We start from the raw sequence: 15,741 nt of genomic DNA, 5'->3' as shown, positions 1-15,741 counted from the left end.
CGTGCTAAAGGGAAAAAGGCACATTACAGAGATGGCCATGTATACATAGAGGGCAAGATGGTGGCATAGCGCCATATGGCCTATGGGACACAGGAAATTATCAAGAAGCACAAGGAGATATATGCAGCAGTTTGGAACTGCAATGGGGCTCTATGGACACATCCAGGCAGACTAGAGGAGGTTATGGAGAACCAGGACATCATGTTTCTGACAGAGACACATGAAAGCCCAGAGAGAGGCCTACCACGGGTAGCAGGGTACCAGGGGGAATCAGTGTATAGACAAGGGATGCGACAGGGCACTTCCAGATGCTCAGGTGGGATTGCTATACTATTGAGACGAGCACCACACCAGCGTATCAGGGTGGTGTCGAGAGACCCAGAGGCACGCTACATGTGGATTAGCCTACAGCTCTCAGAGGTGAGAACAGTTTACTTGGCAATATGCTACTTCCCGTCGAAGGGGTCGAGATTCAACACAGGTCACATACATGGAGGACCAGATTGGAGGAGGAGAGGAGAGAGGGCCCCTTCCTAGTGAGTCTCCATACGCCACTCTATCCGCAGATATCCTACACTATTCGACCATGGGGGAGGTTCTCCTGATGGGGGACTTCAATGCACGCACACAGAATCGACAGTGTGAATCATTCGACTTCATAGATTCCCTCATCCTAGAGGCACTAGATGATGTATGTAACTCGTGGCGGGTGCCCGGGAGACTAGGGCCTTTGACACACTTGTTGATACCATCAATGCATATTAAAACATTTAAACATGGCCACAGCCTTAACATATATCCATCATCACTTTGCATAAAACATAAAGCAGGACAAAACATCCACAAATGCTGAAAATGGAGCTTGCACGTGTGACACCGCATAGAGGCCGGAATGGGCCGACCCCCCCCCTTGGAGTATTTTATTACCCAAGGAGAATAATATCATGTACAAGCTTTGAGGGCCTTACTCTCCCCACGGGAGATGCCGGATTATCCATATACAAATGCCATAACACAGCCCAACACAAGGCAACCAAGCCGGAACATAGGCTGTAGAAATGCCGAGCCAACAATATAATCCATATACCTCCGTGTGGGTACTGATTCTTCCCCAAAAACCACGGGTCTTCATGCAATAGAGCTGGTACAGCAGGTACAACTCTCCATTCAGCCGGTACAGTAGGTACAATGGCTGGTACAGCAAGTACAATGGCTGGTACAGCTGGTACGGTGGCTGGTACAGCAGGTGCAGAGGCTGGTACAGCCGGTACAGCAAGTACAAATGCTGGTACAGCAGGTACAATGACTAGTACAGCAGGTACGGTGGCTGGTACAGCAGGTACAGAGGCTGGTACAGCCGGTACGATGGCTGGTACAGCAGGTACAGCAAGTACAAATGCTGGTGCAACAAGTACAATGGCTAGAAATCATAATAAATGATTAAATACCCTTGCCTTCAGTATTTCTTCGCGATGGAAGCCTCCAAAACAGTCCCCAACAGCCGGTATTCTTCATGGGCAGCCTTCAAGAGAGAGAGAAAGAGAGTAGCCATCATTAGAGAAGCCTTCAACGGTGGTAGAGGCTAGTGTGCAGCAAGAGAGCCTCCATTAATGAAGAGAGAGCTCTCCAATTTATAGATTTGGGCCTCCCATGAGCTAAAATGGCAAGAGAAGGCTACAATGACAAGTGGAGAGCCACACAATAGCTGAAGTGACAACTGTGAGGCCACTTGTCTCATTTTGATCCATTTTCTAACAAGTGTCAGGCCACTTGTCTCACTTTGGTCCACTTTCTTGCCACATGTCCCAATCTAAGAGATGGGTCCTTCCATAATCTTTACCTCTAAAAATATCCCAACTGGTAGACATTCTGTCATAGGCACTTTGCCAACTCTTGGTATCTGCTCAATTCCACATGTAATGACGCGAACAGAATTTCCATCGGAGCGGGCCAAAAATAGCAACTCTCCTAAATTTTAGGAGTGTGGTCCTTTGTATTCTAGGATAATCCCCCATTCCCAAAGCTTGTACTTTCCAAATATTTTAAACATCCTGGAGTCCACCAGACCCCTTTCAGACTGGGAAATGTCCAGGCTGGTGACATCCTCCCCAACTTCTTAAAAGTTGTCCGCAACTTTAAGCTTCAAGCCATATATTCAAGATATAATCATGTCCCATCGATTGGGCGAGACGAGACAGTCTCAAAAATCCAATATAACTGAAGAATCCATGTCCCAAAGAAATGGGCGAGACTAAATAAGTCTCCATAATACCAATATCAAAATCATGTCCCAAAATAAATGGGCGAGACAAAAACAGTCCCATAAGTCCAGATATCATAATCATGTCCCAAGTAAATGGGCGAGACAAAACAGTCCCATAAGTCCAGATATCATAATCCATGTAGATCACCAAGGAGCTGCCTTGACGCCCGGCCCGACTTCAGTGCCCATATTCTCTACCATTGGCTCTATGTTCTACCAAGCAAGGTAGCAACATCTTGAAAAGCACTTAGGTCAAGAGAAATACTACACAGGGCGGCTAAACAAGGAGTCCTGAAAACAATCACTCGCAGGCATAGATAACCTGGTGTTCCATACGCATTTCTGCTACACATAGTTTATAGGCATTTCGGCCACCAACTCACACTACCCTCTCAAGTGCCCATGTTCCCTTCCATCTGCTCTCTATTGTTCCACCCACACATGGTAGAAACAATCTTCAAGAGAGCACGTAGGACAAGAGAACACTACACAGGGTATGTTGTGCTCGACACTACCCTTTGAAGTGCCCATGTTCCCTTCCATCTGCTCTCTATTGTTCCACCCTCACATGGTAGAAACAATCTTCAAGAGAGCACGTAAGACAAGAGAACACTACACAGGGTATGTGAATCATGAGTTTCATAAGTCCAATGCATCCCAAATAAAGGGAGCCAAAAAGAATAATCCATCCCAGTAAAAGGGAGCCATAAACATAATCCATAAACCTGAGGATGGATCCAAATCCCTAGAAAAGAAGTCCAGGAATCCATAGACCTGTACACCATAATCTTTGTATACCATAACTCTTACCACATACTCCGTGCTATCCACACACCTTGGAGTAGAGGTGGACTTTATCCATAAAAGCATCATATCCATGAGATATCCAAAGATTTCTTCTCTATAAACTCGGACAGATTCGTCCATAGAAATTGCCTTTTAAGCCCAATATCTATATAAATCTCGTCCAAGAAAGAAATCTCCATAGATATATTCCATCCCAATAAAGGGAGCCATAAACAATGTTTCCCTGAAACCATCTCAAGGCAAACAACACCACCTTTCTCCTTGCATAGCTATACAAGGGTTAGTGAACATCAAAAACACTTCATAGTAAATAGCAAAAGCACCAACTTTGGAAACTCAAAGTATACTTAGCTATTCTTTGCCAGGTTGGTCATGAAGCCAAAAGAAATATCTCCTCACTATATCCTTAAGATATCCCGAGATATATCTCCATATAGCTTGCCTGTAAGCTTGATAATATAATCCACAATATCCATATGGAAAGAGTGCTAAACGTGTGCACATAAAGCCAACTCCATACTTCCAAGATAAATTTTGTGAATTCATAAATCCTTAGATCAACAAGCTGTCTACTGCTCATGCTCTTGCTTCATAAGCTATGAAGCGGCTGGCCATGCTTAACAGCAATGATGGTAAGTGTGGTCCCCACTCGAGATCTTTTCTCTTCCTTATTGATAGAAGGAAGCCTCCGCTTCCAAGAAAGCCTATGCTCTGATACCAATGTAACTCGTGGCGGGTGCCCGGGAGACTAGGGCCTTTGACACACTTGTTGATACCATCAATGCATATTAAAACATTTAAACATGGCCACAGCCTTAACATATATCCATCATCACTTTGCATAAAACATAAAGCAGGACAAAACATCCACAAATGCTGAAAATGGAGCTTGCACGTGTGACACCGCATAGAGGCCGGAATGGGCCGACCCCCCCCCTTGGAGTATTTTATTACCCAAGGAGAATAATATCATGTACAAGCTTTGAGGGCCTTACTCTCCCCACGGGAGATGCCGGATTATCCATATACAAATGCCATAACACAGCCCAACACAAGGCAACCAAGCCGGAACATAGGCTGTAGAAATGCCGAGCCAACAATATAATCCATATACCTCCGTGTGGGTACTGATTCTTCCCCAAAAACCACGGGTCTTCATGCAATAGAGCTGGTACAGCAGGTACAACTCTCCATTCAGCCGGTACAGTAGGTACAATGGCTGGTACAGCAAGTACAATGGCTGGTACAGCTGGTACGGTGGCTGGTACAGCAGGTGCAGAGGCTGGTACAGCCGGTACAGCAAGTACAAATGCTGGTACAGCAGGTACAATGACTAGTACAGCAGGTACGGTGGCTGGTACAGCAGGTACAGAGGCTGGTACAGCCGGTACGATGGCTGGTACAGCAGGTACAGCAAGTACAAATGCTGGTGCAACAAGTACAATGGCTAGAAATCATAATAAATGATTAAATACCCTTGCCTTCAGTATTTCTTCGCGATGGAAGCCTCCAAAACAGTCCCCAACAGCCGGTATTCTTCATGGGCAGCCTTCAAGAGAGAGAGAAAGAGAGTAGCCATCATTAGAGAAGCCTTCAACGGTGGTAGAGGCTAGTGTGCAGCAAGAGAGCCTCCATTAATGAAGAGAGAGCTCTCCAATTTATAGATTTGGGCCTCCCATGAGCTAAAATGGCAAGAGAAGGCTACAATGACAAGTGGAGAGCCACACAATAGCTGAAGTGACAACTGTGAGGCCACTTGTCTCATTTTGATCCATTTTCTAACAAGTGTCAGGCCACTTGTCTCACTTTGGTCCACTTTCTTGCCACATGTCCCAATCTAAGAGATGGGTCCTTCCATAATCTTTACCTCTAAAAATATCCCAACTGGTAGACATTCTGTCATAGGCACTTTGCCAACTCTTGGTATCTGCTCAATTCCACATGTAATGACGCGAACAGAATTTCCATCGGAGCGGGCCAAAAATAGCAACTCTCCTAAATTTTAGGAGTGTGGTCCTTTGTATTCTAGGATAATCCCCCATTCCCAAAGCTTGTACTTTCCAAATATTTTAAACATCCTGGAGTCCACCAGACCCCTTTCAGACTGGGAAATGTCCAGGCTGGTGACAATGTAGATGCAGGGACCACGAGGATGTCAGAGGACAGTGGGCCAGACAGTACAGGTTATGGGCAACACCTTCTGGACCTGGGAGGTAGACACCATCTCGTTATTTATAACAGGATGTCACAATGGCCAGAATCAGAAAGACTCACATGTTTCCCATCATCAGGAGGCAGCAGCACTGTGGACTACATATTGGGCTCGCGCGAGAGCACAGACTTGATAGACTCTTTCACTATCCCTACATGCCCCATTGGTGCGGCCCATACTTATTTGGCTTTTTCTCTTAGGAGCTCTCTTGATCTGCCACCCCCGACCACTCAGGCATCTCATACCATCTTCCACTTTACCCGGGATCTTGTAGATGTTTATGATTCAAAAGTACATGATGGCCTCTTTGGTATGGACCCTACAGCACCCATCGATGTACTGACGGCCCAGCTTTCACACATACTGCACATAGCAGCTAGCCATAGTTTTCCACACCATCTCCAGACAGGGAAGCCACGTAGATCCCGAGACATGCCCCAGAATAGATGGTATGATAATGAGTGCAGAGAGCTTCATCGACATCTCCGAGCCCAGATAGCGAAAGGGGAAATAACACAGCAGCAGGCTAGTAGACAGATGCGGTCTCTTACACGCCGTAAGCGACGCACATATGAGGAGGCTCAATACTGGGACATCTACCACATGCTCATGAGCAAAGATGCAGCCACTGCTTGGCGACGACTCAGAGAGCCATGCCCCCCCACCCCGATTACTGATCCTCAATGCTGGCAGAGTTATGCAGAAGGGCTTTATGATGTTCCGCACCAGCCACTCATCCCTGGCCCCACCGAGACTCCACCGACCTCATCGGTTTTCTTTATTGCCGATATGGTATCTCGAGCTATACATAGATTCCAACATGGGAGAGCTGAGGATCACACCGGCTTACAGGGTGAGCATTTCATTTATGCAACTGACACACTCTCTCCTTTTATTGCTTACCTCTTTAACAGGGCTCTGGTAGAAGGTTTCCCGGCTGAGTGGACGATGCACACTATTGTACCGATCCACAAAGCTGGGGACATGTTGGACCTCGGTAATTACAGGACTCATGATTGGTCATACCTTGGCCAAACTCTATGGGGCTATCTTGGAGGCAGAATTGAGCACACATGCTGAGAGGGAGGGGCTTCGTGCTCCTGGTCAGGCAGGTTTTCGGCGAGCCTTCTCTACTATTGATCACATTTTCACCCTGAGATGCCTGATTGACCAAACTCGGGCACGGAGACAGAGACTCTATTGCTGTTTTGTGGACTTCCGCAAAGCCTTTGACACAGTCCTGAGAGAGCGCCTCTTCCACCGCTTACAGACATTGGGCATACCCCCCGACATGATGTGGGGGATTTACAGATTATATGAGCAAGTGTTTGGACGAGTTAGATGCCCAGGGGGACTATCAGATATGATTGCCAGCACCATTGGCGTGAAGGAGGGCTGCCCTCTCTCCCCGACACTCTTTGGCTTATACATCGACGAGGTAGCAGACTACATCATACACGGAGGAGGCTCTGGGATTGACATCTCAGGTACGACTCCACACATTCTATTATATGCTGATGATATCATTCTTGTGTCGGATACTCGGATAGGGCTACAAAGGCATCTACACCACTAAATCGGGTATCTCGGGCTGCTTTTGAGGCATCCAGATAGCTTGCTGAGGAGGGACATATCTGGTCATGGTACTCCCAGGTGGTACAGTGGATATCATCACACAGGATTGATATTGACAGATTACCACCCTTACAGGATGACCTAGCTGCACCACACAGACGCCTCTCTCAGACAGAGAGGAACAGAGTCATGAGACATGACATTTGGCAGGGCCACATACAGGAGACTTGGCTATCTCCCAGTCAGCCACTCCCGACGAAGATGCTCTACAGAGACCACTTCTTGAGCACCTCCACAGACGGCTTCATCCAGCGACCATGATACTTGGAGGCCCACTTATCACATGGAGCCAGAGTAGCCATTGGGCGACTAAGGGTCTCATCACACCAACTAGAGATCGAGAGTGGGAGAGCAGCACGCATCCCTCGAGCAGAGCGCATTTGCAGATTATGCCAGACGGGGGTAGAGACAGAGGAGCATTTGGTTTGCCAGTGTGGTGCTTTGCAGGAGATGAGGGCATGCTATCCTGAGGTTTTTAGAGGGACCACATCACTTAGACAGATCTGGGAGAGATCGGACCAGAGACAGCTAGGCAGACTACTACTAGCACTACAAAGACACAGGGAGATCTTACTTCAGACACCCGCACATCATAGCGGAGGAAGACAGTCCCAGTTGACTGACTTCTTACAGAGTTTGGCACCAGTAGCCTAGCCACATACATTGGGAGTGACATCTCAGCGAACAGAGGAGATTCGAGCTAGGCGACGACCCAGACTAGCCGGCTACCAAGCACCACGGCTACACCACAGAGAGATCGCGGCCATCCGGTCTCGACACCAGCAGGAGGTCGAGGAGCAGCTGGCACATTTTCGCTCTGATCCAGGACGCATGTTCCAGACATTTACGACATCCTCAGATCGGATGTATTTTTATTATACCCAGACTATGGGACTGGATGGAGTTAGGAGTAGATAACATATCATACTTGTATCACCCCTTCAGCATATAGAGAAGCATTAGTAGCCCTAGTACTCCATCCACACCCTCTCGTTTGTACACCACCATTGAGTCCCCTATGGTCGTGTTGTCATACTTGTACATTTTATTCTCACTCCACATTTTCCTCTTGATGACTGGAGGAACATCATTGTACTACTTGTTTGTCTAATAGGCCAATTTTGGCCTTTTGCAGACGTTAATATATCTTTCTTTCTTTCGTTCTCTCTCTCTCTCTCTCTCTCTCTCTCTCTCTCTCTCTCTCTCTTACTCCCTGTACACTCGACATCAATGGAGAGGTTCCATCCACCTCAGCCTTGCAGAACCCTAACTCTATTAGGACCTTCATTTGGTATTAGAGCTAGGGTTTATAGTCCATGAAATCAGTCAGCTGTGCATTCAATCTCACCTCATCATTATGCTGGTCGCAGCTTTAGTACAACCTGCAGACCTACGTTTCAGGCAATTGTTGGAGAATGCACAGGCGGGTAAGCATAAAAAAAACTAGAGAGAGAGTAGAGAGAGCTTGTGGACAAGATCACCTTTTATAATAGCTTGAAGCTTTACAATGGCAATAGCCAGCAAGAGAATGTTGAACTTGTGCAAGGGAGTGGATGATAAAGTGAGAAATGGGAGGCCTCCTTATATTGTGCATGAGTGAACTGGCTGAGACTGTCTCGGCCAAAGAGAGTGGGTGATAAAGGGCAGCAGTGTTTCACCCCAATAGTATTAGAGATCTCCTGTGAGAGATTGTTTAAACGTCTACGAAAGTCCCAAAGGGTCTATGAGACTGAAAATGAGTACATATGATCCATAAAAAAACTGGATGTTGGAAACATGAAAAAAAGAAACGTCTACCAAATAAAATGGGTCCACCTACTACATGAGCCCATTGATCCAAAGAGAGTCAAAGCTCATCCTCCTCCTGAGAGAGAGAGAGAGAGAGAGAGAGAGAGAGAGAGAGAGATTTTTGAAATTTTCTTGCAGGCTGGAAATTTGGCGAAAAACTTGATAGGTTTTGTAGATGATGAAGCAATTGACCTTCTCTCCCGAATGCTTGCTTTTGATCCTGCACGTCGGTGCACCGCTGAAGAAGCTCTGGCACATGCATATGTAAGTTATTGCTTTTCCTTTTCTAACAGGCAACCTTTGAATGTTTCGAGGAATGTCTGTTATTTTTTATTACTTGCTTTAGCAATGAAGATCCGTCAGGTTGCGTTTATTGGGTAGTTTCTCAAACTTAAAATTTTGAAATAGCAATGTAGAGTAGTGTTATGGTGATCAAAAGTAGCGTCACAAGACCACAAGGGTGTACAAGTCAATGGTAGTGCATGAGTATACACATTATGCACAGTGGCATGTGGTAGGAAAACATACTTTAGAGAAACTAACTGCTAGAGGAAAAAATGAATTTGTTGTATCGAGAATGACACAGATGCAGATAGCGCCAGTAGAGACCTGAAGTGTTTGCATGAAATGGGTACTTCTAGATATAACCATGTATACTCTGGTCATGAGACTCAGCCAAAACTCCGCTGGATTGAAGATATGCTGTAGCATGTCGACGGCTCTGGATCATGGCAACCTGCTTTTGCTTGATGGTAGGTGGTTGCTTGGTTTTGGGTTTGGGACATCTTGTTGACAACTATTGGACCTGCATCATTTTCCTTACTCCTTAAAGTGGTGTGAGAGAGAGAGAGAGAGAGAGAGAGAGAGAGAGAGAGAGAGAGAGTTGTATTAACGTCTACAAAAGACTAAAGGGTCTATGAAACCAAAAGTGTTTACAATGAGTACATTGAGTACCTCTATTATGGAAAAAAAGAAAAAGAAACTAGCTACCTATTACAAGGAACCATGTTACAAAGTTGCAAAGTAGCCCAATGGCTGAAACATTTAGTGTGGTAGAAAAATAGCTCTCAGGTATGCGTCCTCTATCTGAAGAGGGGAGGGGCATGTTAGAAATGGGGGCGATAGAGAGAGGTAGAGGTAGAGAGATAATAAAGCTCAAAAAGGGAGAGTGTTGCACGACTCAATGATGATTAGATGGATACGATAACCTTGACTAAGTACATTGCTTTTATAGGCATGTAGCACTACCCAATGATGGTTAGATTGATATGATAACCTTCACCCAATACATTGCTTTAACAAGCATGTAGCCTTTTTTTTAATCCCATAGCAATCACAATTACACACTAAATAAGTGACACATGGCACACTTATCCTATCCACCTAGCAAGTTGTTGAAGGATTGAGCCTAAATTGCTTAAGTTTTCTCCCAAGGTAGTACTTTCATCCATTTTAAAATTGAATTTTTTTTGCTTGAGATATACCTTATTAATTTTATTACCAAACAGATTCTCAAGTTTATCCCACACCTTGGCTGTTTTGTCAAATTCTACGTGGTGGATGAGATTCTCTGCAAGACCGAGACCAATGAGAGAGAGAGAGAGAGAGAGAGAGAGAGAGATTTTAACGTCTACGGAAGACCCCAAGGGCCTATGAGACCAAAAGTAATACAATGGTACCATGGATATACTGAGCCATGGAAAATTGAAAGAAAAAGTAAAATGAAAACATGTGACAACATGTGATCAACCGATGATCTTGTGTAGAGTGAAATATGGTGTGATCAGCTAATGATGATACCCGTCTCGGCTAGAACCGATCTAATGGTGGAGTGAATGTCAGGCCTATGTGCTGGGAGCGTGTCATGTCAGCGGAGAACCTCACAAATCTGTGTGTGTGGTGGAGAGAGAAAGAAAGAAAGAAAGTTGTATTAGTGTCTTCATAAGGCCAAAATGACCTATCAGACCAAAGGTTACATCATATTCATGAGGTACATCATCCTGGGTACAAAATAGTAATAAAGAGAGAGAGAGAGAGAGAGAGAGAGAGAAATGAAATGAAATGATATATTAACGTCTTCAGAAGGCCAAAATGACCTATGAGAGAGAGAGAGAGAGAGAGAGAGAGAGAGAGAGAGAGAAACGTCTACCAAAGACCCAAAGGGTCTACGAGACTAGAAGAGTGTTACAATAAATCCATGAAATAACTAGCTCATGGAAAAGAAAAGAAATGAGCCACCTATACAAAGAAATGTTTGTGACTAGAGAGTTAGCAGGTAGCCATGTGACTGTATTACAAAGGCCCATACAGATAATGGGGGAGTCACCATGCTGGAGCTGTGTCTATAATATCAGTGGAGGGCATAGTCACATGGGACGTGAAATGGGGACGGGGAACGGGGACGGAAAAGATTGAGAATGGCCATTCCTTGTGACTATAGAGTGACATGGGACGGGAATGGGAAGAGGGAGATGCTGCCATCCCCTACATTCCCGAGTCTAAAAATGCCCATTCCCTGTGACTATGGTGGAGGGGCATCTCTACGTCTTTGAAGAATCTCTTGGATTTGGAGCTGTTTCATGGAGGGCTGTCTACCCTTGGTGGGTTGAGGAGATCTTACAGAAGACTGCAAGGGTCTGTGATACCTGGGCAATACATCCAAAGCACAGCCACGTGCACATGTACTTTTAATTCACTTAACCACTCAATGACCACTGGGTTTACCACACTAAACATATCTGAAATCATCAACACGGCACTAGAATGTGCTAGGAATAACACCACACTGAGGGCCGAAGATGAGGCAACAACACCCCTCCCCCTCCCCCTCCCCCCCAGGTATTTTATTTACCAAAAGAGTATCTGTAAATACAAGCTTGTGGCGGTTGACCAGGAAAAATTCACTTGCCACTGGATCATCAGATTTTCAAGCAGAACTTCTCAATGACTACAATGAGCAAGCAAAATGTCAATGCTGAAATATTCCAGATGTGTGCTTACAACAAAGCGGTGCCTTTCATTCTATGTTAGGCACCCTAGTTCTCTCAAATCTCTCGATAGGCATGATTACAACAAAGTGGAGCGGAGCCTCTCACCCCATGTCCAACCAATTGAAAATATGTCATAATGCGTTGGAGTTGTGAATGTCATTCTTTTCTTGAAGGGTTGTCTCTAGTTGTAGAATCTAGAAACTCCAAAAAAGCAGAAACCTTAAAAGTATGGAAGCCCCTTAAAAGATATCCTCATGTGTAGAAACGCCTAATTCCTAATGGAGTGAGGGTGTGGAAAGAGAGAGGGAGGAGAGATGACAATATGAGAATAACACTCAAAAAGGCTAAGTAGTGGCCCAGCGCAAAATCATGACCTGTGAGATTTAACCAAGTGTGGATAAGTGAAAATCTATCTAGTACTGCTGGGCGCAATGCTCATATGGTCCCAAAACACAGGTGTACCTTCATGCAAGGGGGTGCCGTATGATCCAGTGTCTGTTGTGGTGCTAGCTAGCTGGTCTTGTTGATAAATCTGCGAGCACTATCGTCCGTCCTGACTGAGAGGAGGAAAACCGCGATGAAGGAATGGTCTGTGTCACTGTGAATAGCTGTGGGAATATGGCTCCGATGTGATCGTGGGCTGTGTAGTTGAGTACAGCATGGTGTTCGTCCTCAATTGATCCAGAGTCACAGCAAATGTAGATCCAGTCAGCTGCTGATGGAGGACATTCTGCTATCTGCCAGCATCCAGTCTGGCTGTGCAATCTGTGAGAGCCAGTGTGAATGGTGGCTACTCCCCACTGGGCGGCGGACCGTGGTAGCGGTTCTAAGAGGTAAGGCTGAGTACGACTTTTTCTGGCTGCCATGAAGGTACTTTGAAAGGATGGGTAGATCCATCTGGAATAGTGCAGAAACTTGGTGCAGTGCTCTGCCAGCTCCCAAGTGTTTGTGGAGAGAGAGAGAGAGAGAGAAATGAAATGAAATGATATATTAACGTCTTCAAAAGGCCAAAATGACCTATGAGACCAAAAAGGTTACAACAATTGGTGGATCTGATACAATGTCTGTGTAAGGAAAGCTAAAAACAATTAAACAACTAACTGAAACTGAAACAACTATGAGGAAAAGTACGGTACCAGGAGCTCCTAATGGATAACATGTGGGAGGAAAACTCCAGCAACAAAGGTAAGCATCATACACATCACTATCCAAAGATGTCTCTCATCGGTCGATGGCGGATATCCTCAATGTCCTCCATGGTGAGTACTCTGACTGGACGTCTCCCATGCCGTGCTAGTATGGTCCTGATCCTCTGTTGTAGTCTCCGCCGGTGTCGAGATGGACCTCTCATCTTGGGGCGCCTGGACCGCCCCAGCTCTATAGCCCGATCAATCAGTGTACCTCAGAGAGAGAGAGAGAGAGAGAGAGAGAGAGAGATCCTTGCTGGCAAGTTAGCAAAAAATCAGAGCTGTCCACTTACATAATAGTCATGTTTTTGTGGCTTCTCAGTTCAAGACTATAAAAAAGCCAACTGATACAAGGCAGTTATTAGCAGAAGATCCTACTTTAGCTATCTCTACAGGCTCCCTGTGGAAAATAAGGGACCCATCTATAGCTTTGGAGCAACTAGAGGTAAAACTGAAGACATCCTGCCCAGCACATTATTAAAATGCCGATGTCTCTCCTCCAGTTCAAGTTCAAGTCGTGTAGCTTCTTTATGCAGATTGTTTTATCTTTTATTTTGGGCTTTTCAATACATTTGACAAGCTTAACTAGTTTTTTTAAAATTTTAATAGCGGGAACTAGAGGCCTCTGCAAGAGACCATGATGGAGGCAGAAACAAGTTGATCATGCTTTTGGATAGCGAGATACAGCAGCAGCAGCAGCAAAACTTGATGAGGCAGTCTCTCTTATGCTCTTTAGCAGCTGCGAAGCTTCATTTCTTACAACAAAGGGAAGCCATGGCCTTTAACTCTGCAGCACAGAAGGTGTTGGTGGATGGCCAGGCTGTACAGTCTGTGGCCCAAATATTAGTGCCAGCATCATCTCATAATGGGCTCAAACAATCAGCTAGTAGTCGAGAAACCAACTATTGTTCTTGTGATTCTTGTACAAAAAAGTCCAGTGACAAGTCTAGGAGTATCAATGGACTGATGAAGGCGGAAAAGAATGCTGTGGTACATCAAGGGCCTTCACATGTAAAGCTGGTTATGGAGTCTTTCACCGAAGCACTTCCTTCTGATAATATAAACACATGCTTGACACGAGCTATGGCTGCTCCAAGGATGCAGAAGCTTAATGCAGGAAAAGGAAGTATTCCTCAGTCCAATGGTAACCACGAGATAATTATGGTCATGGCAAAGAATGCAGTAAATATTAGTGGTCCTGATGGAACAAATACAGGTGTAAAGCCCTTACAGGTTGCGCCTCTTGTACGGAGGTCGCCACGGATACGAGATGAAGGAACAGTGATGCCTTCGGCCAAAAGAGCACATATGCAGGCAGGATGATGGATGGTTTCAAAGGTTCAAAAGGGGGCGTGAATGTGATCATATACTAAGTGAGGTACACTTGTAGATGGCTCTATGCAGCAGTATATTCTCATTTGTAATTTATTATTTTATGGGGGAATATAAGTAATGTGTTTGTCTGCTCTATGCTGCATCATGAATGGCCTTTGATTTATATGTTACATGTCTACTCCATAAAGACAGCTAAGCAGTTGGCCCTATTGTAGCTATCGTTCTCAAAGTCTTTAGGTTTTGGTAGTATCCTCTGGTAATAACAAATCAATCATTTTCGCATACGTTTGCCTTTCTAGGTGAGCAGTTGATACATCTCTCTCTCTCTCTCTCTCTCTCTCTCTCTCTCTCTCTCTCGATCTCCAAGAGTTTCATCCTATAGACTCTACATAGAAATAGGGGGGGGGTGGTTTCATCCACACACAAGGATTGAGAGCTACAGGTATGCTACATGCACAATGTTGAGATCGAGGAGCATGCCCTTCTCTGCTGTCCTATATATAAGGTTTGAGTAATGGACATTGTTGGGTGACACAGGAGACATGGAGGCAACATAACAAAGCATGCCCAGAGAGATTCCAACCATGGGGAGTCGAAGTCACCATCTTGAGGCAAAAACTTGTTAAAAGAGTCCTTGGACAGCCGGCATTGAAGGAGAACAAATGATACATGGTGCTAGATGCAAAGTCAAAAGTCCTTCAAGACATATGGCTCATGGCCACTCACGAGCATTGTTCTCATCTTGGTCGCAAGATGAGGCCACTTTTTGAGGACTTTGTAACTCTTATCGGACTATTGTTGGCTATTGGTCATACTTCTCACTGTCATGTTTCCTTTGGTATACAAGTGGGCCCTCAGATGGTTTTGTTACGCTATCAATCATTGACATAAAGTACCAATGTCGACAATTTTTTGTACATCTTCCAATTCCATTATGCTTTTTTCTTATAGAATTGACAGGATGCACTGTGCATCTCACATGATGTTTATGTCTCTCTCTCTCTCTCTCTCCCATGCACCCCCCGTAGTATCTACCACTAGGTATTAAAGGCCCTTGTCAGGTGATATCAATGGATGGCATTGATCTAAATTGCGACGTCTTTTTTGGGCCATCGGATGAAGTAAACCAGGACAAGTAAACTCAAACAAGTAAAGTACGTCGGATAATGTAAACTCGGAAAAGTAAACTACATCATGAGTGAGGGTGTATTTGGATTTGGGACTTAGAAAAATTTGGGGCAAGATGTTAGGTTTTGAACTCAAGACCTGGGTCTCTGATGGGTATATCTTACCACTACACTATACTTTCAAGCAATGGAACCATGTGGTTTCAAGCCATTATATTACTTTGCGATCCGTTGACATAGTTTACTTGTTCGAGTTTATTTTGAAGATGGATGGTCAAGATTCGTGCATTCAATCTTTAGAGCACGGTGGCCGTGGATCTCACTTGACAAGGGTCTTTAAGATCTTGTTGTCTATAGTGGTGTGCCCCTCCTCCCTCCTCCCCTCCCCTCTCCCCCG

At 45.0% G+C, this 15,741-nt stretch overlaps 1 protein-coding gene and 1 pseudogene across 3 annotated transcripts in view; both read left to right on the top strand.

Moving 5' to 3' along the window:
• Positions 1 to 15,200, top strand: part of LOC147625935 (mitogen-activated protein kinase HOG1-like) — a 58,899-nt gene extending 43,699 nt beyond the window's left edge. Inside the window, exons 13-16 of one of the 3 annotated variants that reach the window (XR_015268740.1) lie at positions 8,844 to 8,969; positions 13,205 to 13,327; positions 13,492 to 14,260; positions 14,755 to 15,200. Coding sequence is in view for 2 of the 3 variants with exons in the window: in XM_086817464.1 (XP_086673590.1) it covers positions 8,844 to 8,969; positions 13,205 to 13,327; positions 13,492 to 14,205 (963 nt within the window). In the remaining variant the exon portion in view is untranslated. Of the gene's footprint in view, positions 1 to 8,843; positions 8,970 to 13,204; positions 13,328 to 13,491; positions 14,500 to 14,754 lie in introns of those variants that run through there. The other 2 variants (XM_086817464.1, XM_086817465.1) reach the window with 2 other exon arrangements.
• Positions 5,108 to 6,895, top strand: LOC147625936 (uncharacterized; annotated as a pseudogene).
• Positions 15,201 to 15,741: the final 541 nt, after the last annotated feature.

The sequence above is a fragment of the Cibotium barometz genome, chromosome 23 (genome assembly GCF_041138505.1).
Source record: "Cibotium barometz isolate CiBa-2024 chromosome 23, ASM4113850v1, whole genome shotgun sequence".
Taxonomy (NCBI): Eukaryota; Viridiplantae; Streptophyta; class Polypodiopsida; order Cyatheales; family Cibotiaceae; genus Cibotium; species Cibotium barometz.
Note: the sequence above shows the minus strand (reverse complement) of the source record. Positions and strands in the feature narration are given on the sequence as shown.